This window comes from Nicotiana tabacum, chromosome 12, assembly GCF_000715075.1.
Source record: "Nicotiana tabacum cultivar K326 chromosome 12, ASM71507v2, whole genome shotgun sequence".
NCBI lineage: Eukaryota > Viridiplantae > Streptophyta > Magnoliopsida > Solanales > Solanaceae > Nicotiana > Nicotiana tabacum.
The window spans coordinates 42,214,693-42,241,994 of record NC_134091.1 but is presented as its reverse complement, the minus strand read 5'-3'; the positions used below and the strand labels follow the sequence as shown (position 1 = coordinate 42,241,994).

The 27,302-nt window shown below is 34.5% G+C and overlaps 3 protein-coding genes across 3 annotated transcripts; all 3 read right to left on the bottom strand.

Annotated features, from left to right (window-relative positions):
- Positions 1 to 2,244: 2,244 nt before the first annotated feature.
- LOC142167420 (sugar transport protein 12-like) lies at positions 2,245 to 4,070 on the bottom strand. Its single transcript, XM_075227579.1, has one exon. The coding sequence runs from the start codon at positions 3,945 to 3,947 to the stop codon at positions 2,379 to 2,381; it is 1,569 nt and encodes a 522-aa protein (XP_075083680.1). The 5' UTR covers positions 3,948 to 4,070; the 3' UTR covers positions 2,245 to 2,378.
- A 9,538-nt stretch (positions 4,071 to 13,608) lies between these two features.
- On the bottom strand, positions 13,609 to 15,434 carry LOC142167419 (sugar transport protein 12-like). The gene has a single exon (XM_075227578.1). It carries the CDS (start codon positions 15,309 to 15,311, stop codon positions 13,743 to 13,745), a length of 1,569 nt encoding a protein of 522 aa, XP_075083679.1. The 5' UTR covers positions 15,312 to 15,434; the 3' UTR covers positions 13,609 to 13,742.
- Positions 15,435 to 24,972: 9,538 nt separating this feature from the next.
- Positions 24,973 to 26,798, bottom strand: LOC142167418 (sugar transport protein 12-like). Its single transcript, XM_075227577.1, has one exon. It carries the CDS (start codon positions 26,673 to 26,675, stop codon positions 25,107 to 25,109), a length of 1,569 nt encoding a protein of 522 aa, XP_075083678.1. The 5' UTR covers positions 26,676 to 26,798; the 3' UTR covers positions 24,973 to 25,106.
- Between the last annotated feature and the right edge of the window lie 504 nt (positions 26,799 to 27,302).

Below are 27,302 nucleotides of genomic sequence, written 5' to 3'. Positions count from 1 at the left end.
TTATGAGCCTAATAGACAATTCGTTTGGTTTTCTTCGTTATGTATCCCCTTTTTTACACCTTTGAGACAGACCTATTAGCATTTTCTCTCAGAACTATTTTCATCATTGTGCCAATCCTTCTTTAGACTATCTCCTTTGCGGGTAAATGATGAACAATTGAGATTTTGTAATTAACGGCTTTAACGGTTTGGGGGCTGATTACTCAATTTTCTTATCGGGTAAACCGTTAACCCGTTAAGAATTTTTATATTTATACTTTTACTCCTATATATATAAATAAAGTACTATTGAAACCCCTATGTATTTACACTTTGTTTGACCAAACACGCTTGGTGTCGATTTCTATGTGCCATAGGTACTTAAGAATGCATTACATATTAGATGGAAAAGCTGTCAAGACTTGTATTAGTTGGACTTCTTCCCTCGCAGAACAAACGGAAGAGGAATTCAAAGGAAAGGTTATCACGGAGGGGGTTGAAGTAATGATGATCCTTTCTCGGACAATTCTTTGTCATGCAACTTAGCAAGTGTGGACAGCTGGTGGCCATTATATGTTCTAATACCTTTTGTTAGATGAACAGGAGGATAATTGATAAGTTTTGTGGAATTGATTAGTGATCATATTGTAGTGCAATGAACTAAAAGTAGTTGATTGGATTGTCTAGTTTTATGTCCTTTTTTAAAATCTGCTTTTCTGGAAGAACGCATGTCCTTTTTTGTTTTGTGAAGAATGAATGTTTGATTGATTACTGAACTTGGTTAATACGTGTATGAATAGTCCTGAAGATTCTTCAATTCAAAATACTGTTTGGTTAGATCTTAAATGGTATTAAAAATTTGGTATTGATTTGAAACTGTTTGGTATTGATTGAATGATTATTCAAAAAAAATACTATTTGGTTTAGCCGATAAGCCGCCAGATAACCGCCCGATAATTGTTAATCCGATATCAATCCGCTCGTTGTCTTATTTGATGGCTAGCGGATTATTATATTTATAATTCGATAACCGTTAAGCCGAACCGTTAAGCGTAATTATCCGTCTGATCCGCCCGACAAGCACCCTAGTTTTGGGGCCAAGACTGCCTTTTGCTAAGGTGCACTTTTGAGTCTACCTTCTACTATCTATAAATTACTACGTACTCTTGCTATCAAAAGAAAAAATTGTTACAGAAAACAAAGACTATATATTGAATAGAAAGAAAAAGAGTACTACTATGGAAAAATAACAAGTCTAGGAGCACCCCAACTGTAACAAAACATCAGAAAAAGAAAACACGAAAGCCGTAAAACTTAAACTAAAGAGATGATTGTTTTCTTCTGTGTGCTCCTATACTCTAAACTTAAACAGTACTACAGAAAAATAACAAGTCCAAGAGAAAACAGTAAAACTTAAAACTATTAGTGATATACTTTATTAGTGGTTATCTTAGATATTCAAGTCTTCTTCTACCATCTACTTATCATTTAAAAAATGAAGAAGACAGATACGATAGTGAAAACAAGAATACATAGAAGAAAACCAGTGCAATATAAAAGAATAAGTGGTAACAAAGCCAAAGAGAAGAAAAAAAAAAGAGCACACCAGACCAAAAGTTTCGAAACACTAAAAAGGAAAAAAGAAAACAACGATGCTTTAAAAAACCAGTAATCTAAGCTCAGACGATGCTTTATCTCTCCAAACTTGAGCATCTCTTCAATTGGTATGTTCGCGACGTGCAAACAAAGTCATTATTAACACGAAGTCATTTTACTAACATGAATTGATCAGCAGACTATCAAAAGGAAATATCCATAACAAGAAACAGAGAAGAGGACTGAAGAGAAAATGAACTGTTGAGCTGGTGTCCTTAGGCGTGGGGGTGTAGAGAAGGGTACATATAGATATCTAAGAAAACCAAACTTCAATTGGTTGATAACTTCCAAAATAATAGGATTTTGCGAGATTTAGAATTACATTATACAATAAAAACATGATTATGTGTAAGACAAACTTGATTTGGAGATTGATGTGCCTTATCTAAAATCATGGATACTTTATTGGTCGTTTTAGATGACAAATATGATGCATAAAAGAAGCTTGTTAAATGTAAGATCGCAATTCTTTTTCTTTTATCCTAAGGTGCACTTTTGAATCTTCTTCTACTATCTATAAACACTCTTGCACATATATCATAAAAAAAAGTTGAAAAAAGATTGATAAGATACTGAAAACAAGAATATATTGAACTGAGAAAGAAAAACAATACTACTATGGAAAAACAACAAAGTCTAAGAACACCCAAATATTCCAAAACATTAAAAGAAAGTAAAGATAGAAAACAGTAAAACTTAAAACTATACAGATGAACTATTTTCATCATTGTGCCAATCCTACTTTAGACTATCTCCTTTGCGGGCTTTAAGCCATTCCCTTGTGGCTTTGGTTCTGCATCATCCACGAACTTGTTCCAGTACCAATGCTCTCTCCAAACTTGAGACATCTCTTCAATTGGTATATTCTTTGTTTCGGGCACGTACAAGTAGACAAACACAGTCATTATTAACACAAAGACCGCAAAGAAGATAAATAGACCAAACTTCATCCCACATAGCATCTTCAAGAAAATTTGTGCAACTCCGAAAGTGAAAAACATGTTCATGGAGACAGTAACACATTGTGCTGCAGATCGAACTTCCAATGGAGAAATCTCACTCGGAACCAACCATCCTAAAGGACCCCATGAATATGCAAAGTTAGCAACGAATACACAGATGCAGACAACCACTAAAGCTGCAAACCAAAGTGGCAAATCTGCTGCATTCCCTGTTGTTCCGAATTTTGCCCCAATAAGAGCTGCCACTGCTGTTTGGAATATACACATGAAGATGCCACCCCAGAAAAAGAGTATTCTCCTCCCAAACTTATCCGTACAAAAGACTGAAATAAAAGTTGCACCCACGTTGACACCGCCAGTGATAGCAGCTGACATAAGCGAAGCGTTACTCTTAAACCCTAATGTTTGGAAAAGTACTGGAGCATAGAACATGACCACGTTGATTCCCGTAAGCTGCTGGAGTGATGGTATCAGAATTGACAAAACCAACTGCGGTCTATACTTTCGGACGAATAAAAGATTATTCCATGGCCTTTCTACTTTCTTGGATGCTTCACTCGCCATAACAAGGTCATTAAATTCAGCATTCACATTATCAACTCCTCTTATCTTTTTCAACAATTGTTCTGCCTCCTCTTTCATTCCCCTGTCTATCAACGAACTCGGACTATCAGAGAGAAACATTGAGGAAACCAGGATGACTAGTGCTGGCACGGCTGCACCTCCTAAGCTAACCCTCCAACCCCAACCGCCAGACATTTTGCTAGTTCCAAAGTTGACCAAATTCGCTATCAGAATCCCAATGGTGATGGCCATTTGGAATAACACGTTGAAAGTCCCTCTGTATTTGTAGGGAGCAACTTCTGACAAATAAATAGGGACAGATTGATTAGCAAATCCGACACCAATCCCCAAAAGAATACGACCCAAGATGAGCATACTAATATGGATAGCAGCAGCGTTGAGGACGGCGCCTATCAAGAAAAAGAGACCTCCAAGGGCCATAGTAACTTTTCTGCCACGTTTTTTACTAACATGAGAAGCAACAATGGACGCAAACAGGGCAGCCACGTAGAGAGAAGACGTGAAAAGGGTCAACAACTGGCTGTCGAACTTACAGTATTGGTTGGTCGAGGTGTTCAAAGCCTCTTTTTGGTAAACAGACATGAAGAAGCGTTTGAGAAAAGGATCCATGGAAGTAACTCCACCTGAAATTCCAATGTCGTAGCCAAAGATCAACCCTCCCATGGCTGCCATGATACAAGTCATGGCTACGTACAATGTTAGCTTCCCTGGATACTCATCTGGATTGTCTCCGCCACCGCCGGGGATAAAGTTTCCACCAGCCATGAAGATATTGATCAAAGAAAATACTATGCAGAACAAAGAAAGAAAGATTACGTGTTTGAGATGGTGTCCTTAGGCGTGGGTAGAGAAGGGTATATATAGATGTATCAAAAACCGAGATCGAAAACTAGTCGGATTAGGATTATTCTTCATTGTATGACATTACCCTTCTTACACACTTCTAATTTTAGTAGGACTATGCCTTCCTTTTCATGTCGTATGTAATGTGGTAATATCCGTGTTATTATATAATCAGGACAAGTTATGTATATCTTAAAAGGAAATTAAAATTCTAATTCTAAACCAATTAAAAAGGACAAGTCATGCGAGATTTAGAATTACATTGGACTTCAAACATGATTACATGTAAGACGCGCGTCGCCCAATTTGATTTTCCATTGTAAGTGTTCTGATCAAATTTGAGTACATACATTTAGAGTATGTCTTTAAAATTAAAATTTACAATCTCATAATGCGGCATTCCTATTATGGAAGGAATTATTGTTTTTCCTGTTATGAAAAATTATTTACATCCCCCAAGTTTACTTTAAGGATCAAACTCATCCTCCAACTTTGTACAATTATCATTTTCATCCTATGCAATATCTATTTTACCCTTGACATTTTCAATTCTCCATGTATGTAATACATTTTTTTTATATTATTTAGATATTTTTTAATGCAGGTATTTATTCATAAGTTAAAAATATTATATATTACTATATAATTTAATCTAAGTTCACTAACATTATAAATAAAATAATTATATTATGAATTTGTTACCAAATATATTGCTACTTTATTATTATTATTATTTTAATATTATGTATATTAAAATGCATATAATGTATGTCGGTATGTGTGGTGTGAGATTTTAAGTTCCACTATTTTTATTATACTCTATGTGTATATAAATTTTTGTGTTTTGATTGTTATTACTAGAGTTTTTTTAAATTATAATTAAAGTTCATGTTAAGTGTAAATAGATAATGTTTGCAAATTTATTATAAAATTATCCTCTATTTTACGCCCATTATTTTTTTATTACCTGTATTGTATAATTTATAACATTTTCACTCTCTTTTATTCTAAATTTTGTAAATAAATTGAGTTTTGATTGTTATTAATAATATTACTGATACGAGTAAATTATTAATTGCAACTTTTTATTTTCTCATTTATTTAACTTTTGAACATCAATAACTTATATGCTTGACTACCACTTCTCACTTTTTTTTGGTTTCGATAAAAGTTTTTTTAATTTATCTATAGGTAAGTCGATACCATAAATTAAAAATAAAAAAATATAATTAGAATAAAAATAAGAGAAAAAAATTGTAGAGGGTAAAATTGGCATTTTAAGAAGTCACCTTTGATATGAGGAGTAGAATGATAATTATTCAAAGTTGGATGATGAATTTAATTTTTAAAGCAAACTTGGGGGATGTAAATGATTTCACCTATTTCAAATTGAAGAGTTATATAAATTCATACTATTTCCACCATCATTATTCATCATATATATTCGATGAGTTATTTGTAGTTGTGAGAACTATGATATAGGAAACAACACGATTTTAACATATAATTAATCACTAAATATAGCATGTAATTTGTATTGAAACTTAATTGCATAATTCACATAATCAAGATACATATATATTTTTTCATTGTGAAAGTATAATTTTTTTAAAAAACATTATTCCTCACCTTATTTGTACTATCATCTGCAACATTTTTAATAAGTAATACAATCTTAAGATTTTAATTGATGTTTTCCCCTTCCCTACTTCCTCAAAAAGATAGCAGTAGTAGTTTATTTCATATCTCAAGCATTAAGTTTATGAAAGGTATATTTTTCATTGGGATGATCTTTAATTTATTTATAATGATATTATTTAGTTAAGGAATATAAGGATTTTTTTCGTAAGTTTTAAATCTTACTTGTGAAAGAAAAAAATCTGTTCCAAAAGCTTATCCTCCTAATATGGACAATTTGTTTATGAGACATAAGGTATCCATTCCATTTCATAATGTTTTATCGCATTTTAATAATTTTATTGCTTTATGCTAGGCAACGGAATAATGGTGATTAGACAGGACATGGTGCATCTTCAACTTATTGAGCATATAACTTTTGATAGGAGGGTGTGAAGGTCGAGAATTAGGGTAAACGGTTAATAAGTAGTTGAGAGTTTCTCCTTTCCTTACCAGTAGTATTAGTATTATTCTTATATTTTTTTTTATTCTTAGATTTCTCATCATACATGTTATTTCGATCGCTTCAGTTATCGTACTTTTCTGTTGCTGTAATTGTTTGTTGTTGTTGCTTCTTTTTTTACCTTTTCTTGACACGGGGATCTATCGAGAATAACCTCTCTATCTTCACCAGGTAGAGGTAAGGTTTGCATATACACTACTCTTCCACACCTCACTTACGGGATTATACTGAATTTGTTGTTATTGTTGAGCAGGTGATGTTGATTTGGTTATCCATTCGGTATCTAGTACCGCTCTCTTTAGTACTTTAGTACTTAATTATTAAAAAATAATTTTACTTTCAACCACGGGAGTGAACCCAAATATTTTGGCGGAGGTCCTAATTCTTTTTTTTTTTCCTTTTCCAAAGCCAAAATTTTGAAGTCTCATTTTTTTTCCCGCCAATTCGATTTATCACTATTCTCCAATACCTTTGACGGACCAATCGCCGGCGCCCGAAGGATGCCGATGGGGTTCGTCGCCGTTCAGTGTTGTCAATGCTCCACCATGCAGGTATTTTCTCTTTCTGCTCCTTCATTCTGTGCGCACACACAGAGAGAATAACGTCGTAATGAGAATGATAAGGCAAGAAGCAAGGGCGTAGCAGCTGCACGAAGTTGTACCTTAGCGCATCCGTTTTCTTGCTCGTTAGCGCCCCTCTACCCCTATTATTTATATTATAGTCATAAATGAACTAAAGAAAATTTGACAACCTTACTAATAGAAAGGGAATGCGCTCAAGCATGCGAAGAAAGCTCGAAGAGCTTCTCTTATATTATGGCTTATCGCTTCTCCTACTGCTGCTCCCGGTCCCGTCCCTCAACCGACCGATGTAGTTCACATTGATCGATCATAGGCCTGCCTGTGCCTTCAGACGAGAAAGAAAGAGTAGAAAGATAGGTGTTCCATCGATTAGTCAAGCAAAGCTAACCGAAGTGAAGGTATTCAAGCAGTAATGGCATACCGATAAAAAAGGATCTCCTTCCGACTTCGACGAAGCAGATAGAGAAAATAAGGTTGTTTCCGGGCGAAAGCTTATTAGCTTATTATGAACCTTTCTATTCCTCTTCTTCAAGAGATATTTAATGTACTAGCATACGCGCAACGCCCCTCATGCTAATAAAAATATTTTCAAAAAAATAGCATAAAAATATTCAAACGATGCATTTGCCTTACAATATAAGAATTTACAAGTTTCAAAATGATAAAATTAATCATATTTAAGAGTTTGATACACTCTAGTAGTATCTTCTTGTACTTGGTTCATTGTACAAAAAAAGTCACAGAAGTAGCGTAAGATCATTCAACTTTACTACCTTAGCACATTGCATGTATATTTCATATTAGTTATTATAAAATTTATGTCAGATAATTTACCAATAACTGAAATTTTTTATTATATTTTACTCATTTTATACGACTGCTAAAATTGCAATCGTATCCTATTCATACTTTAGTAATGACATAAACATCCAAACTAAATTATTATCAATAATTTTTATAAATTTATAGCTCAGTCATTATCTTATTTACCGATAATTTCTTTTTAAGTCCTTCTATTGTCCAAAGGAAAAACAAATGCCCTGATTGCTCTTCAAAGTCTAAACTCACGCCTACCTCTCACACTACTAGAAATTCGGCAAAAATCGATCAAGGTCGACCGACCAACTGGTCGGTTTTCTTTGGCGAAAAAATGCTGGAAACTATTTTTGAGTCCCGCAAAATTTATTTTTCTAGAAACCGACCAACTTTGGTAGGTTTTTTAATTAAAATAAATAAAAATTAATATTAAAAAAATGACCAAAATTGATCGGTTAATTCGGCCGGTCATTTAAAAAAACCGACCAACTTTGGTCGGTTATTTTCGTGCGAAAATACAATTAAAGAGTATAAATCAAATAAAAGACAGTTTTAAAATAAAATGCACCAATGGTCTAGTGGTAGAATAGTATCCTGCCATAGTACGGACTCCGGTTCGATTACCAGATGTTGAATCTTTTGATTACATAATTAAAATACCAACCAACTTTGGTCGGTTTTTTTTTTTGCAATACTTTTTTTTTGAATTTAATTGACCGACCAAAGTTGGTCGGTAATTTCCGACCAACTTTGGTCGGTATGCCTTTCCGACCCCTAAAATACCGTCCACATATAAATGGTCACGTTTTGGTCGGTTATTGGCCATTACCGACCAACGTTGGTCAGTTTTTTTAGTCGGTTTTTACCGGATTTCTAGTAGTGTCACCTCAAATATGAATTATCGTTGATTATTCAATATCTTTTTTTATCAAAATTATGTTTTTTCGTGCAATTCTTTACATGTTGTAACGACCCGACTTGCCGTTATGAGAATTAACGTTTCGTTCAGCGACTTAAGATCTCGAGAAACTTCGTAATATGTATTATGACCCGTGTGAGTGGTCAAGTTTGAATTTCGGAAGAGTCAGAATTAAATTGAAAGAACAATTCTTATTTTTGAAGCTTAAATGAAAAGAGTTGACCCGAGTTTGACTTTTGAACAAAATAACTCCAGAATAGAATTTTGATGATGTCAATAGTTTCGTATGGTGATTTTGGACTTAGACATATGTCCGGATTTAGATTTGGAAGTCCGTAGGACAATTCGCCACAATTTGGCGACAATTGAAAAATGGAAGATTTTTAGAAAGTTTGATCGGTAATTGACTTTATTGATATCGGGGTCGGAATTCAATTCTAAAGATTGGAACAACTCCATTATGTCATTTTATAACTTGCATGAAAAATTTAAAGTCATTCCGGATGGATTTGATACTTTCGGCACAAGATATAGAATTTGAAATTTTTTCATAAACTCATAAGTTCGATTCGAGATGCGATTCATTGTTTCGATGTTGTTTGATGTTATTTGAGGCCTCGACTAAGTCTGTGTTATGTTATAGGACTTGTTGGTATATTCGGATGGGGTCCCGAGTGGCTCGGGTGAGTTTCGGAGTTGTTTCGGACCATTTCTAGGCCATTTTTAACTGTTGATTTTTGGCTACAGCAATGTGCATCGCAGAAATTTCTGTTGCACATGGCTGCTTTTGGAAGCTTATATCTCGTAATCTTTAAGAAATTTGGAGATGATCCAAAAATAAAAGTTGTAGTCCTTTGAGTCGAGTTTCCAGAAATAAAACCATTCATCATTTGGACATTTGTACATAAAGTTATAATCGATTAACTGAAGCATAGTACTGCAGTTGTTTTGCCTGGCACTGTGCATCGCAGAAATTTCTCCTGCACGGGGCTGACTTTGGGAGCTTATATCTCTCCATCTATAAGGAATTAGAAGATGAGCAAAACATAAAAGTTGTAGCCCTTGGTGTCAAATTTCCAGAAAGTTAAACGATTCATCATTCGGACATCGTATGATAGAGTTATGTCCATTTTCGTATCGGGAAGGACTACTATTTTTCTGGGACTGAGGCAAATCGCTAGTGTCAAATACAATTTATAAGTCTCAAATGTCAAATGAGACTTGTCTAGACAAATTCTTAAAACGGGGGTTTCGACTATTTTAACATATTTGGAGCTATGGAGCTCGGACTGAAATGATTTTCACCATATGGATTGGGGCAAGTGTTCTATATCCAAAAGTGATTATACTTCATGATTCCATGGTTATTTTCATCAATTATTAGTGAATCAAATGGAAGAACTTGGAGAAATTTATAAAACTCTTGAAGAACGAAAATTTAAAATTTGGAGGTCGAGTTGTTATCAGAATTTGATAAAATTAGTATGGTTAAACTCGTATCGGAATGGATGTTCGGATTTCGTGAAAATTCTATCGGAATCCGAGAGGCGGCCCCGCATTGACTTTTTCTCGGACTGCAAATTAAACATTTAACAAGCATGTTCGTATTTACCAACAATCTGTTTATACATAAAAGGTTCTAAGCCTAATGGACAATTCGTTTTGTTTTCTTCATTATGTATCCCTTTTTTGCACCTTTGAGACAGACCTATTAGCATTTCCCCTCAAATTCCTAGCTTTAAGATGGCTGAGTACAGTTTTGGGGCCAAGCTTGCATATCAAAAGAAAAGATTGTTACTGAAAACAAGACTATATATTTGAATGAAAGACATTATCACTGTCATATATCACTGTTTTGAAAATTTCTGAAAGATATTATCTTCTGTTTCAGTTGAAGTTGATATGAAATTATTGTAGAATTTCAAATGTTGAACTTGAGAGCATGCCTACCCTTTTTGTGTTGAAAATTACTGTATTTGGACTTAGCTGTGAGGCTCGTCACTACTTTCAGTTCTTATTTATTATTGTTACTTACTGAGTTAGTTGTACTCATACAACACCTTGCATTTCATGTGCAGATCCAGGTCATCCCGAATTCAGTGGGTGTTGATTCTTTCGCACAGTTAATTTTTCGGAGATTCAGAGGTAGTTGTCGTGTTTCGCAAACCTTGTCTCTCCTTCCCTATCTCTTTGTTTATTGTATTTGGTCTCAGACTATTATAGACTGTGCTTTCCAGACTTGTAATGTATAGATGCTCATTTACTGGTGACACCGGATTTTGTCTCTCTTTCCCAATTGTTCTTACGATGAAATTTCCCTTTAAAAATTGAGCCCAAATGCACGTGCCCGCTCTCGTGATAAACATGATGCCATATGCAGATCTGGGAAATAAAAGATATTTCTTTTTGGCTATTCAGTAGTTGAAGTTCATTGGCCTAATTAATTTTGCTTGGCACTGGATCAACTTATTAAGAGGAGTAAAACGTAAAAATATTTACTCTCAAGATTCAAATTAAAGAAATTAAAACCTACTACTCTATTTATCAAGATGAGTTGATGTACAATAAATAGGGGTTCGATTTAAAGAAGACAATAACTACACCCAAGTGGATAAACTGCCAAAAAATGTTCTGAATAAAATTAACTCCACAAAGATCATTGTATGGATTAGGCATTTGAGAATATTTAGTGAAAGTACATGCATTCCTTTTAATAAAGTGAACAACATCTAATTGAGTTAGTTATAATAGTTGGATGACATAATTCTCATGACAACTCGAGAAGAGCTCTAGACAAAACTGACAAAACTTTTTCTCGAACTGCAAATTAAACATTTAACAAGCATGTTTGTATTTACCAACAATCTATTTATACATAAAAGGTTATGAGCCTAATAGACAATTCGTTTGGTTTTCTTCGTTATGTATCCCCTTTTTTACACCTTTGAGACAGACCTATTAGCATTTTCTCTCAGAACTATTTTCATCATTGTGCCAATCCTTCTTTAGACTATCTCCTTTGCGGGTAAATGATGAACAATTGAGATTTTGTAATTAACGGCTTTAACGGTTTGGGGGCTGATTACTCAATTTTCTTATCGGGTAAACCGTTAACCCGTTAAGAATTTTTATATTTATACTTTTACTCCTATATATATAAATAAAGTACTATTGAAACCCCTATGTATTTACACTTTGTTTGACCAAACACGCTTGGTGTCGATTTCTATGTGCCATAGGTACTTAAGAATGCATTACATATTAGATGGAAAAGCTGTCAAGACTTGTATTAGTTGGACTTCTTCCCTCGCAGAACAAACGGAAGAGGAATTCAAAGGAAAGGTTATCACGGAGGGGGTTGAAGTAATGATGATCCTTTCTCGGACAATTCTTTGTCATGCAACTTAGCAAGTGTGGACAGCCGGTGGCCATTATATGTTCTAATACCTTTTGTTAGATGAACAGGAGGATAATTGATAAGTTTTGTGGAATTGATTAGTGATCATATTGTAGTGCAATGAACTAAAAGTAGTTGATTGGATTGTCTAGTTTTATGTCCTTTTTTAAAATCTGCTTTTCTGGAAGAACGCATGTCCTTTTTTGTTTTGTGAAGAATGAATGTTTGATTGATTACTGAACTTGGTTAATACGTGTATGAATAGTCCCGAAGATTCTTCAATTCAAAATACTGTTTGGTTAGATCTTAAATGGTATTAAAAATTTGGTATTGATTTGAAACTGTTTGGTATTGATTGAATGATTATTCAAAAAAAATACTATTTGGTTTAGCCGATAAGCCGCCAGATAACCGCCCGATAATTGTTAATCCGATATCAATCCGCTCGTTGTCTTATTGGATGGCTAGCGGATTATTATATTTATAATTCGATAACCGTTAAGCCGAACCGTTAAGCGTAATTATCCGTCTGATCCGCCCGACAAGCACCCTAGTTTTGGGGCCAAGACTGCCTTTTGCTAAGGTGCACTTTTGAGTCTACCTTCTACTATCTATAAATTACTACGTACTCTTGCTATCAAAAGAAAAAATTGTTACAGAAAACAAAGACTATATATTGAATAGAAAGAAAAAGAGTACTACTATGGAAAAATAACAAGTCTAGGAGCACCCCAACTGTAACAAAACATCAGAAAAAGAAAACACGAAAGCCGTAAAACTTAAACTAAAGAGATGATTGTTTTCTTCTGTGTGCTCCTATACTCTAAACTTAAACAGTACTACAGAAAAATAACAAGTCCAAGAGAAAACAGTAAAACTTAAAACTATTAGTGATATACTTTATTAGTGGTTATCTTAGATATTCAAGTCTTCTTCTACCATCTACTTATCATTTAAAAAATGAAGAAGACAGATACGATAGTGAAAACAAGAATACATAGAAGAAAACCAGTGCAATATAAAAGAATAAGTGGTAACAAAGCCAAAGAGAAGAAAAAAAAAAGAGCACACCAGACCAAAAGTTTCGAAACACTAAAAAGGAAAAAAGAAAACAACGATGCTTTAAAAAACCAGTAATCTAAGCTCAGACGATGCTTTATCTCTCCAAACTTGAGCATCTCTTCAATTGGTATGTTCGCGACGTGCAAACAAAGTCATTATTAACACGAAGTCATTTTACTAACATGAATTGATCAGCAGACTATCAAAAGGAAATATCCATAACAAGAAACAGAGAAGAGGACTGAAGAGAAAATGAACTGTTGAGCTGGTGTCCTTAGGCGTGGGGGTGTAGAGAAGGGTACATATAGATATCTAAGAAAACCAAACTTCAATTGGTTGATAACTTCCAAAATAATAGGATTTTGCGAGATTTAGAATTACATTATACAATAAAAACATGATTATGTGTAAGACAAACTTGATTTGGAGATTGATGTGCCTTATCTAAAATCATGGATACTTTATTGGTCGTTTTAGATGACAAATATGATGCATAAAAGAAGCTTGTTAAATGTAAGATCGCAATTCTTTTTCTTTTATCCTAAGGTGCACTTTTGAATCTTCTTCTACTATCTATAAACACTCTTGCACATATATCATAAAAAAAAGTTGAAAAAAGATTGATAAGATACTGAAAACAAGAATATATTGAACTGAGAAAGAAAAACAATACTACTATGGAAAAACAACAAAGTCTAAGAACACCCAAATATTCCAAAACATTAAAAGAAAGTAAAGATAGAAAACAGTAAAACTTAAAACTATACAGATGAACTATTTTCATCATTGTGCCAATCCTACTTTAGACTATCTCCTTTGCGGGCTTTAAGCCATTCCCTTGTGGCTTTGGTTCTGCATCATCCACGAACTTGTTCCAGTACCAATGCTCTCTCCAAACTTGAGACATCTCTTCAATTGGTATATTCTTTGTTTCGGGCACGTACAAGTAGACAAACACAGTCATTATTAACACAAAGACCGCAAAGAAGATAAATAGACCAAACTTCATCCCACATAGCATCTTCAAGAAAATTTGTGCAACTCCGAAAGTGAAAAACATGTTCATGGAGACAGTAACACATTGTGCTGCAGATCGAACTTCCAATGGAGAAATCTCACTCGGAACCAACCATCCTAAAGGACCCCATGAATATGCAAAGTTAGCAACGAATACACAGATGCAGACAACCACTAAAGCTGCAAACCAAAGTGGCAAATCTGCTGCATTCCCTGTTGTTCCGAATTTTGCCCCAATAAGAGCTGCCACTGCTGTTTGGAATATACACATGAAGATGCCACCCCAGAAAAAGAGTATTCTCCTCCCAAACTTATCCGTACAAAAGACTGAAATAAAAGTTGCACCCACGTTGACACCGCCAGTGATAGCAGCTGACATAAGCGAAGCGTTACTCTTAAACCCTAATGTTTGGAAAAGTACTGGAGCATAGAACATGACCACGTTGATTCCCGTAAGCTGCTGGAGTGATGGTATCAGAATTGACAAAACCAACTGCGGTCTATACTTTCGGACGAATAAAAGATTATTCCATGGCCTTTCTACTTTCTTGGATGCTTCACTCGCCATAACAAGGTCATTAAATTCAGCATTCACATTATCAACTCCTCTTATCTTTTTCAACAATTGTTCTGCCTCCTCTTTCATTCCCCTGTCTATCAACGAACTCGGACTATCAGAGAGAAACATTGAGGAAACCAGGATGACTAGTGCTGGCACGGCTGCACCTCCTAAGCTAACCCTCCAACCCCAACCGCCAGACATTTTGCTAGTTCCAAAGTTGACCAAATTCGCTATCAGAATCCCAATGGTGATGGCCATTTGGAATAACACGTTGAAAGTCCCTCTGTATTTGTAGGGAGCAACTTCTGACAAATAAATAGGGACAGATTGATTAGCAAATCCGACACCAATCCCCAAAAGAATACGACCCAAGATGAGCATACTAATATGGATAGCAGCAGCGTTGAGGACGGCGCCTATCAAGAAAAAGAGACCTCCAAGGGCCATAGTAACTTTTCTGCCACGTTTTTTACTAACATGAGAAGCAACAATGGACGCAAACAGGGCAGCCACGTAGAGAGAAGACGTGAAAAGGGTCAACAACTGGCTGTCGAACTTACAGTATTGGTTGGTCGAGGTGTTCAAAGCCTCTTTTTGGTAAACAGACATGAAGAAGCGTTTGAGAAAAGGATCCATGGAAGTAACTCCACCTGAAATTCCAATGTCGTAGCCAAAGATCAACCCTCCCATGGCTGCCATGATACAAGTCATGGCTACGTACAATGTTAGCTTCCCTGGATACTCATCTGGATTGTCTCCGCCACCGCCGGGGATAAAGTTTCCACCAGCCATGAAGATATTGATCAAAGAAAATACTATGCAGAACAAAGAAAGAAAGATTACGTGTTTGAGATGGTGTCCTTAGGCGTGGGTAGAGAAGGGTATATATAGATGTATCAAAAACCGAGATCGAAAACTAGTCGGATTAGGATTATTCTTCATTGTATGACATTACCCTTCTTACACACTTCTAATTTTAGTAGGACTATGCCTTCCTTTTCATGTCGTATGTAATGTGGTAATATCCGTGTTATTATATAATCAGGACAAGTTATGTATATCTTAAAAGGAAATTAAAATTCTAATTCTAAACCAATTAAAAAGGACAAGTCATGCGAGATTTAGAATTACATTGGACTTCAAACATGATTACATGTAAGACGCGCGTCGCCCAATTTGATTTTCCATTGTAAGTGTTCTGATCAAATTTGAGTACATACATTTAGAGTATGTCTTTAAAATTAAAATTTACAATCTCATAATGCGGCATTCCTATTATGGAAGGAATTATTGTTTTTCCTGTTATGAAAAATTATTTACATCCCCCAAGTTTACTTTAAGGATCAAACTCATCCTCCAACTTTGTACAATTATCATTTTCATCCTATGCAATATCTATTTTACCCTTGACATTTTCAATTCTCCATATATGTAATACATTTTTTTTATATTATTTAGATATTTTTTAATGCAGGTATTTATTCATAAGTTAAAAATATTATATATTACTATATAATTTAATCTAAGTTCACTAACATTATAAATAAAATAATTATATTATGAATTTGTTACCAAATATATTGCTACTTTATTATTATTATTATTTTAATATTATGTATATTAAAATGCATATAATGTATGTCGGTATGTGTGGTGTGAGATTTTAAGTTCCACTATTTTTATTATACTCTATGTGTATATAAATTTTTGTGTTTTGATTGTTATTACTAGAGTTTTTTTAAATTATAATTAAAGTTCATGTTAAGTGTAAATAGATAATGTTTGCAAATTTATTATAAAATTATCCTCTATTTTACGCCCATTATTTTTTTTATTACCTGTATTGTATAATTTATAACATTTTCACTCTCTTTTATTCTAAATTTTGTAAATAAATTGAGTTTTGATTGTTATTAATAATATTACTGATACGAGTAAATTATTAATTGCAACTTTTTATTTTCTCATTTATTTAACTTTTGAACATCAATAACTTATATGCTTGACTACCACTTCTCACTTTTTTTTGGTTTCGATAAAAGTTTTTTTAATTTATCTATAGGTAAGTCGATACCATAAATTAAAAATAAAAAAATATAATTAGAATAAAAATAAGAGAAAAAAATTGTAGAGGGTAAAATTGGCATTTTAAGAAGTCACCTTTGATATGAGGAGTAGAATGATAATTATTCAAAGTTGGATGATGAATTTAATTTTTAAAGCAAACTTGGGGGATGTAAATGATTTCACCTATTTCAAATTGAAGAGTTATATAAATTCATACTATTTCCACCATCATTATTCATCATATATATTCGATGAGTTATTTGTAGTTGTGAGAACTATGATATAGGAAACAACACGATTTTAACATATAATTAATCACTAAATATAGCATGTAATTTGTATTGAAACTTAATTGCATAATTCACATAATCAAGATACATATATATTTTTTCATTGTGAAAGTATAATTTTTTTAAAAACATTATTCCTCACCTTATTTGTACTATCATCTGCAACATTTTTAATAAGTAATACAATCTTAAGATTTTAATTGATGTTTTCCCCTTCCCTACTTCCTCAAAAAGATAGCAGTAGTAGTTTATTTCATATCTCAAGCATTAAGTTTATGAAAGGTATATTTTTCATTGGGATGATCTTTAATTTATTTATAATGATATTATTTAGTTAAGGAATATAAGGATTTTTTTCGTAAGTTTTAAATCTTACTTGTGAAAGAAAAAAATCTGTTCCAAAAGCTTATCCTCCTAATATGGACAATTTGTTTATGAGACATAAGGTATCCATTCCATTTCATAATGTTTTATCGCATTTTAATAATTTTATTGCTTTATGCTAGGCAACGGAATAATGGTGATTAGACAGGACATGGTGCATCTTCAACTTATTGAGCATATAACTTTTGATAGGAGGGTGTGAAGGTCGAGAATTAGGGTAAACGGTTAATAAGTAGTTGAGAGTTTCTCCTTTCCTTACCAGTAGTATTAGTATTATTCTTATATTTTTTTTTATTCTTAGATTTCTCATCATACATGTTATTTCGATCGCTTCAGTTATCGTACTTTTCTGTTGCTGTAATTGTTTGTTGTTGTTGCTTCTTTTTTTACCTTTTCTTGACACGGGGATCTATCGAGAATAACCTCTCTATCTTCACCAGGTAGAGGTAAGGTTTGCATATACACTACTCTTCCACACCTCACTTACGGGATTATACTGAATTTGTTGTTATTGTTGAGCAGGTGATGTTGATTTGGTTATCCATTCGGTATCTAGTACCGCTCTCTTTAGTACTTTAGTACTTAATTATTAAAAAATAATTTTACTTTCAACCACGGGAGTGAACCCAAATATTTTGGCGGAGGTCCTAATTCTTTTTTTTTTTCCTTTTCCAAAGCCAAAATTTTGAAGTCTCATTTTTTTTCCCGCCAATTCGATTTATCACTATTCTCCAATACCTTTGACGGACCAATCGCCGGCGCCCGAAGGATGCCGATGGGGTTCGTCGCCGTTCAGTGTTGTCAATGCTCCACCATGCAGGTATTTTCTCTTTCTGCTCCTTCATTCTGTGCGCACACACAGAGAGAATAACGTCGTAATGAGAATGATAAGGCAAGAAGCAAGGGCGTAGCAGCTGCACGAAGTTGTACCTTAGCGCATCCGTTTTCTTGCTCGTTAGCGCCCCTCTACCCCTATTATTTATATTATAGTCATAAATGAACTAAAGAAAATTTGACAACCTTACTAATAGAAAGGGAATGCGCTCAAGCATGCGAAGAAAGCTCGAAGAGCTTCTCTTATATTATGGCTTATCGCTTCTCCTACTGCTGCTCCCGGTCCCGTCCCTCAACCGACCGATGTAGTTCACATTGATCGATCATAGGCCTGCCTGTGCCTTCAGACGAGAAAGAAAGAGTAGAAAGATAGGTGTTCCATCGATTAGTCAAGCAAAGCTAACCGAAGTGAAGGTATTCAAGCAGTAATGGCATACCGATAAAAAAGGATCTCCTTCCGACTTCGACGAAGCAGATAGAGAAAATAAGGTTGTTTCCGGGCGAAAGCTTATTAGCTTATTATGAACCTTTCTATTCCTCTTCTTCAAGAGATATTTAATGTACTAGCATACGCGCAACGCCCCTCATGCTAATAAAAATATTTTCAAAAAAATAGCATAAAAATATTCAAACGATGCATTTGCCTTACAATATAAGAATTTACAAGTTTCAAAATGATAAAATTAATCATATTTAAGAGTTTGATACACTCTAGTAGTATCTTCTTGTACTTGGTTCATTGTACAAAAAAAGTCACAGAAGTAGCGTAAGATCATTCAACTTTACTACCTTAGCACATTGCATGTATATTTCATATTAGTTATTATAAAATTTATGTCAGATAATTTACCAATAACTGAATTTTTTTATTATATTTTACTCATTTTATACGACTGCTAAAATTGCAATCGTATCCTATTCATACTTTAGTAATGACATAAACATCCAAACTAAATTATTATCAATAATTTTTATAAATTTATAGCTCAGTCATTATCTTATTTACCGATAATTTCTTTTTAAGTCCTTCTATTGTCCAAAGGAAAAACAAATGCCCTGATTGCTCTTCAAAGTCTAAACTCACGTCTACCTCTCACACTACTAGAAATTCGGCAAAAATCGATCAAGGTCGACCGACCAACTGGTCGGTTTTCTTTGGCGAAAAAATGCTGGAAACTATTTTTGAGTCCCGCAAAATTTATTTTTCTAGAAACCGATCAACTTTGGTAGGTTTTTTAATTAAAATAAATAAAAATTAATATTAAAAAAATGACCAAAATTGATCGGTTAATTCGGCCGGTCATTTAAAAAAACCGACCAACTTTGGTCGGTTATTTTCGTGCGAAAATACAATTAAAGAGTATAAATCAAATAAAAGACAGTTTTAAAATAAAATGCACCAATGGTCTAGTGGTAGAATAGTATCCTGCCATAGTACGGACTCCGGTTCGATTACCAGATGTTGAATCTTTTGATTACATAATTAAAATACCAACCAACTTTGGTCGGTTTTTTTTTTTGCAATACTTTTTTTTTGAATTTAATTGACCGACCAAAGTTGGTCGGTAATTTCCGACCAACTTTGGTCGGTATGCCTTTCCGACCCCTAAAATACCGTCCACATATAAATGGTCACGTTTTGGTCGGTTATTGGCCATTACCGACCAACGTTGGTCAGTTTTTTTAGTCGGTTTTTACCGGATTTCTAGTAGTGTCACCTCAAATATGAATTATCGTTGATTATTCAATATCTTTTTTTATCAAAATTATGTTTTTTCGTGCAATTCTTTACATGTTGTAACGACCCGACTTGCCGTTATGAGAATTAACGTTTCGTTCAGCGACTTAAGATCTCGAGAAACTTCGTAATATGTATTATGACCCGTGTGAGTGGTCAAGATTGAATTTCGGAAGAGTCAGAATTAAATTGAAAGAACAATTCTTATTTTTGAAGCTTAAATGAAAAGAGTTGACCCGAATTTGACTTTTGAACAAAATAACTCCAGAATAGAATTTTGATGATGTCAATAGTTTCGTATGGTGATTTTGGACTTAGACATATGTCCGGATTTAGATTTGGAAGTCCGTAGGACAATTCGCCACAATTTGGCGACAATTGAAAAATGGAAGATTTTTAGAAAGTTTGATCGGTAATTAACTTTATTGATATCGGGGTCGGAATTCAATTCTAAAGATTGGAACAACTCCATTATGTCATTTTATAACTTGCATGAAAAATTTAAAGTCATTCCGGATGGATTTGATACTTTCGGCACAAGATATAGAATTTGAAATTTTTTCATAAACTCATAAGTTCGATTCGAGATGCGATTCATTGTTTCGATGTTGTTTGATGTTATTTGAGGCCTCGACTAAGTCTGTGTTATGTTATAGGACTTGTTGGTATATTCGGATGGGGTCCCGAGTGGCTCGGGTGAGTTTCGGAGTTGTTTCGGACCATTTCTAGGCCATTTTTAACTGTTGATTTTTGGCTACAGCAATGTGCATCGCAGAAATTTCTGTTGCACATGGCTGCTTTTGGAAGCTTATATCTCGTAATCTTTAAGAAATTTGGAGATGATCCAAAAATAAAAGTTGTAGTCCTTTGAGTCGAGTTTCCAGAAATAAAACCATTCATCATTTGGACATTTGTACATAAAGTTATAATCGATTAACTGAAGCATAGTACTGCAGTTGTTTTGCCTGGCACTGTGCATCGCAGAAATTTCTCCTGCACGGGGCTGACTTTGGGAGCTTATATCTCTCCATCTATAAGGAATTAGAAGATGAGCAAAACATAAAAGTTGTAGCCCTTGGTGTCAAATTTCCAGAAAGTTAAACGATTCATCATTCGGACATCGTATGATAGAGTTATGTCCATTTTCGTATCGGGAAGGACTGCTATTTTTCTGGGACTGAGGCAAATCGCTAGTGTCAAATACAATTTATAAGTCTCAAATGTCAAATGAGACTTGTCTAGACAAATTCTTAAAACGGGGGTTTCGACTATTTTAACATATTTGGAGCTATGGAGCTCGGACTGAAATGATTTTCACCATATGGATTGGGGCAAGTGTTCTATATCCAAAAGTGATTATACTTCATGATTCCATGGTTATTTTCATCAATTATTAGTGAATCAAATGGAAGAACTTGGAGAAATTTATAAAACTCTTGAAGAACGAAAATTTAAAATTTGGAGGTCGAGTTGTTATCAGAATTTGATAAAATTAGTATGGTTAAACTCGTATCGGAATGGATGTTCGGATTTCGTGAAAATTCTATCGGAATCCGAGAGGCGGCCCCGCATTGACTTTTTCTCGGACTGCAAATTAAACATTTAACAAGCATGTTCGTATTTACCAACAATCTGTTTATACATAAAAGGTTCTAAGCCTAATGGACAATTCGTTTTGTTTTCTTCATTATGTATCCCTTTTTTGCACCTTTGAGACAGACCTATTAGCATTTCCCCTCAAATTCCTAGCTTTAAGATGGCTGAGTACAGTTTTGGGGCCAAGCTTGCATATCAAAAGAAAAGATTGTTACTGAAAACAAGACTATATATTTGAATGAAAGACATTATCACTGTCATATATCACTGTTTTGAAAATTTCTGAAAGATATTATCTTCTGTTTCAGTTGAAGTTGATATGAAATTATTGTAGAATTTCAAATGTTGAACTTGAGAGCATGCCTACCCTTTTTGTGTTGAAAATTACTGTATTTGGACTTAGCTGTGAGGCTCGTCACTACTTTCAGTTCTTATTTATTATTGTTACTTACTGAGTTAGTTGTACTCATACAACACCTTGCATTTCATGTGCAGATCCAGGTCATCCCGAATTCAGTGGGTGTTGATTCTTTCGCACAGTTAATTTTTCGGAGATTCAGAGGTAGTTGTCGTGTTTCGCAAACCTTGTCTCTCCTTCCCTATCTCTTTGTTTATTGTATTTGGTCTCAGACTATTATAGACTGTGCTTTCCAGACTTGTAATGTATAGATGTTCATTTACTGGTGACACCGGATTTTGTCTCTCTTTCCCAATTGTTCTTACGATGAAATTTCCCTTTAAAAATTGAGCCCAAATGCACGTGCCCGCTCTCGTGATAAACATGATGCCATATGCAGATCTGGGAAATAAAAGATATTTCTTTTTGGCTATTCAGTAGTTGAAGTTCATTGGCCTAATTAATTTTGCTTGGCACTGGATCAACTTATTAAGAGGAGTAAAACGTAAAAATATTTACTCTCAAGATTCAAATTAAAGAAATTAAAACCTACTACTCTATTTATCAAGATGAGTTGATGTACAATAAATAGGGGTTCGATTTAAAGAAGACAATAACTACACCCAAGTGGATAAGCTGCCAACAAATGTTCTGAATAAAATTAACTCCACAAAGATCATTGTATGGATTAGGCATTTGAGAATATTTAGTGAAAGTACATGCATTCCTTTTAATAAAGTGAACAACATCTAATTGAGTTAGTTATAATAGTTGGATGACATAATTCTCATGACAACTCGAGAAGAGCTCTAGACAAAACTGACAAAACTTTTTCTCGAACTGCAAATTAAACATTTAACAAGCATGTTTGTATTTACCAACAATCTATTTATACATAAAAGGTTATGAGCCTAATAGACAATTCGTTTGGTTTTCTTCGTTATGTATCCCCTTTTTTACACCTTTGAGACAGACCTATTAGCATTTTCTCTCAGAACTTTTTTCATCATTGTGCCAATCCTTCTTTAGACTATCTCCTTTGCGGGTAAATGATGAACAATTGAGATTTTGTAATTAACGGCTTTAACGGTTTGGGGGCTGATTACTCAATTTTCTTATCGGGTAAACCGTTAACCCGTTAAGAATTTTTATATTTATACTTTTACTCCTATATATATAAATAAAGTACTATTGAAACCCCTATGTATTTACACTTTGTTTGACCAAACACGCTTGGTGTCGATTTCTATGTGCCATAGGTACTTAAGAATGCATTACATATTAGATGGAAAAGCTGTCAAGACTTGTATTAGTTGGACTTCTTCCCTCGCAGAACAAACGGAAGAGGAATTCAAAGGAAAGGTTATCACGGAGGGGGTTGAAGTAATGATGATCCTTTCTCGGACAATTCTTTGTCATGCAACTTAGCAAGTGTGGACAGCCGGTGGCCATTATATGTTCTAATACCTTTTGTTAGATGAACAGGAGGATAATTGATAAGTTTTGTGGAATTGATTAGTGATCATATTGTAGTGCAATGAACTAAAAGTAGTTGATTGGATTGTCTAGTTTTATGTCCTTTTTTAAAATCTGCTTTTCTGGAAGAACGCATGTCCTTTTTTGTTTTGTGAAGAATGAATGTTTGATTGATTACTGAACTTGGTTAATACGTGTATGAATAGTCCTGAAGATTCTTCAATTCAAAATACTGTTTGGTTAGATCTTAAATGGTATTAAAAATTTGGTATTGATTTGAAACTGTTTGGTATTGATTGAATGATTATTCAAAAAAAATACTATTTGGTTTAGCCGATAAGCCGCCAGATAACCGCCCGATAATTGTTAATCCGATATCAATCCGCTCGTTGTCTTATTGGATGGCTAGCGGATTATTATATTTATAATTCGATAACCGTTAAGCCGAACCGTTAAGCGTAATTATCCGTCTGATCCGCCCGACAAGCACCCTAGTTTTGGGGCCAAGACTGCCTTTTGCTAAGGTGCACTTTTGAGTCTACCTTCTACTATCTATAAATTACTACGTACTCTTGCTATCAAAAGAAAAAATTGTTACAGAAAACAAAGACTATATATTGAATAGAAAGAAAAAGAGTACTACTATGGAAAAATAACAAGTCTAGGAGCACCCCAACTGTAACAAAACATCAGAAAAAGAAAACACGAAAGCCGTAAAACTTAAACTAAAGAGATGATTGTTTTCTTCTGTGTGCTCCTATACTCTAAACTTAAACAGTACTACAGAAAAATAACAAGTCCAAGAGAAAACAGTAAAACTTAAAACTATTAGTGATATACTTTATTAGTGGTTATCTTAGATATTCAAGTCTTCTTCTACCATCTACTTATCATTTAAAAAATGAAGAAGACAGATACGATAGTGAAAACAAGAATACATAGAAGAAAACCAGTGCAATATAAAAGAATAAGTGGTAACAAAGCCAAAGAGAAGAAAAAAAAAAGAGCACACCAGACCAAAAGTTTCGAAACACTAAAAAGGAAAAAAGAAAACAACGATGCTTTAAAAAACCAGTAATCTAAGCTCAGACGATGCTTTATCTCTCCAAACTTGAGCATCTCTTCAATTGGTATGTTCGCGACGTGCAAACAAAGTCATTATTAACACGAAGTCATTTTACTAACATGAATTGATCAGCAGACTATCAAAAGGAAATATCCATAACAAGAAACAGAGAAGAGGACTGAAGAGAAAATGAACTGTTGAGCTGGTGTCCTTAGGCGTGGGGGTGTAGAGAAGGGTACATATAGATATCTAAGAAAACCAAACTTCAATTGGTTGATAACTTCCAAAATAATAGGATTTTGCGAGATTTAGAATTACATTATACAATAAAAACATGATTATGTGTAAGACAAACTTGATTTGGAGATTGATGTGCCTTATCTAAAATCATGGATACTTTATTGGTCGTTTTAGATGACAAATATGATGCATAAAAGAAGCTTGTTAAATGTAAGATCGCAATTCTTTTTCTTTTATCCTAAGGTGCACTTTTGAATCTTCTTCTACTATCTATAAACACTCTTGCACATATATCATAAAAAAAAGTTGAAAAAAGATTGATAAGATACTGAAAACAAGAATATATTGAACTGAGAAAGAAAAACAATACTACTATGGAAAAACAACAAAGTCTAAGAACACCCAAATATTCCAAAACATTAAAAGAAAGTAAAGATAGAAAACAGTAAAACTTAAAACTATACAGATGAACTATTTTCATCATTGTGCCAATCCTACTTTAGACTATCTCCTTTGCGGGCTTTAAGCCATTCCCTTGTGGCTTTGGTTCTGCATCATCCACGAACTTGTTCCAGTACCAATGCTCTCTCCAAACTTGAGACATCTCTTCAATTGGTATATTCTTTGTTTCGGGCACGTACAAGTAGACAAACACAGTCATTATTAACACAAAGACCGCAAAGAAGATAAATAGACCAAACTTCATCCCACATAGCATCTTCAAGAAAATTTGTGCAACTCCGAAAGTGAAAAACATGTTCATGGAGACAGTAACACATTGTGCTGCAGATCGAACTTCCAATGGAGAAATCTCACTCGGAACCAACCATCCTAAAGGACCCCATGAATATGCAAAGTTAGCAACGAATACACAGATGCAGACAACCACTAAAGCTGCAAACCAAAGTGGCAAATCTGCTGCATTCCCTGTTGTTCCGAATTTTGCCCCAATAAGAGCTGCCACTGCTGTTTGGAATATACACATGAAGATGCCACCCCAGAAAAAGAGTATTCTCCTCCCAAACTTATCCGTACAAAAGACTGAAATAAAAGTTGCACCCACGTTGACACCGCCAGTGATAGCAGCTGACATAAGCGAAGCGTTACTCTTAAACCCTAATGTTTGGAAAAGTACTGGAGCATAGAACATGACCACGTTGATTCCCGTAAGCTGCTGGAGTGATGGTATCAGAATTGACAAAACCAACTGCGGTCTATACTTTCGGACGAATAAAAGATTATTCCATGGCCTTTCTACTTTCTTGGATGCTTCACTCGCCATAACAAGGTCATTAAATTCAGCATTCACATTATCAACTCCTCTTATCTTTTTCAACAATTGTTCTGCCTCCTCTTTCATTCCCCTGTCTATCAACGAACTCGGACTATCAGAGAGAAACATTGAGGAAACCAGGATGACTAGTGCTGGCACGGCTGCACCTCCTAAGCTAACCCTCCAACCCCAACCGCCAGACATTTTGCTAGTTCCAAAGTTGACCAAATTCGCTATCAGAATCCCAATGGTGATGGCCATTTGGAATAACACGTTGAAAGTCCCTCTGTATTTGTAGGGAGCAACTTCTGACAAATAAATAGGGACAGATTGATTAGCAAATCCGACACCAATCCCCAAAAGAATACGACCCAAGATGAGCATACTAATATGGATAGCAGCAGCGTTGAGGACGGCGCCTATCAAGAAAAAGAGACCTCCAAGGGCCATAGTAACTTTTCTGCCACGTTTTTTACTAACATGAGAAGCAACAATGGACGCAAACAGGGCAGCCACGTAGAGAGAAGACGTGAAAAGGGTCAACAACTGGCTGTCGAACTTACAGTATTGGTTGGTCGAGGTGTTCAAAGCCTCTTTTTGGTAAACAGACATGAAGAAGCGTTTGAGAAAAGGATCCATGGAAGTAACTCCACCTGAAATTCCAATGTCGTAGCCAAAGATCAACCCTCCCATGGCTGCCATGATACAAGTCATGGCTACGTACAATGTTAGCTTCCCTGGATACTCATCTGGATTGTCTCCGCCACCGCCGGGGATAAAGTTTCCACCAGCCATGAAGATATTGATCAAAGAAAATACTATGCAGAACAAAGAAAGAAAGATTACGTGTTTGAGATGGTGTCCTTAGGCGTGGGTAGAGAAGGGTATATATAGATGTATCAAAAACCGAGATCGAAAACTAGTCGGATTAGGATTATTCTTCATTGTATGACATTACCCTTCTTACACACTTCTAATTTTAGTAGGACTATGCCTTCCTTTTCATGTCGTATGTAATGTGGTAATATCCGTGTTATTATATAATCAGGACAAGTTATGTATATCTTAAAAGGAAATTAAAATTCTAATTCTAAACCAATTAAAAAGGACAAGTCATGCGAGATTTAGAATTACATTGGACTTCAAACATGATTACATGTAAGACGCGCGTCGCCCAATTTGATTTTCCATTGTAAGTGTTCTGATCAAATTTGAGTACATACATTTAGAGTATGTCTTTAAAATTAAAATTTACAATCTCATAATGCGGCATTCCTATTATGGAAGGAATTATTGTTTTTCCTGTTATGAAAAATTATTTACATCCCCCAAGTTTACTTTAAGGATCAAACTCATCCTCCAACTTTGTACAATTATCATTTTCATCCTATGCAATATCTATTTTACCCTTGACATTTTCAA

What these genes read in the sequence shown, in the direction of transcription:
- LOC142167420 (XM_075227579.1), bottom strand. Translation starts at nt 3,947, where the DNA reads ATGGCTGGTGGAAACTTTATCCCCGGCGGTGGCGGAGACAATCCAGAT.
- LOC142167419 (XM_075227578.1), bottom strand. Translation starts at nt 15,311, where the DNA reads ATGGCTGGTGGAAACTTTATCCCCGGCGGTGGCGGAGACAATCCAGAT.
- LOC142167418 (XM_075227577.1), bottom strand. Translation starts at nt 26,675, where the DNA reads ATGGCTGGTGGAAACTTTATCCCCGGCGGTGGCGGAGACAATCCAGAT.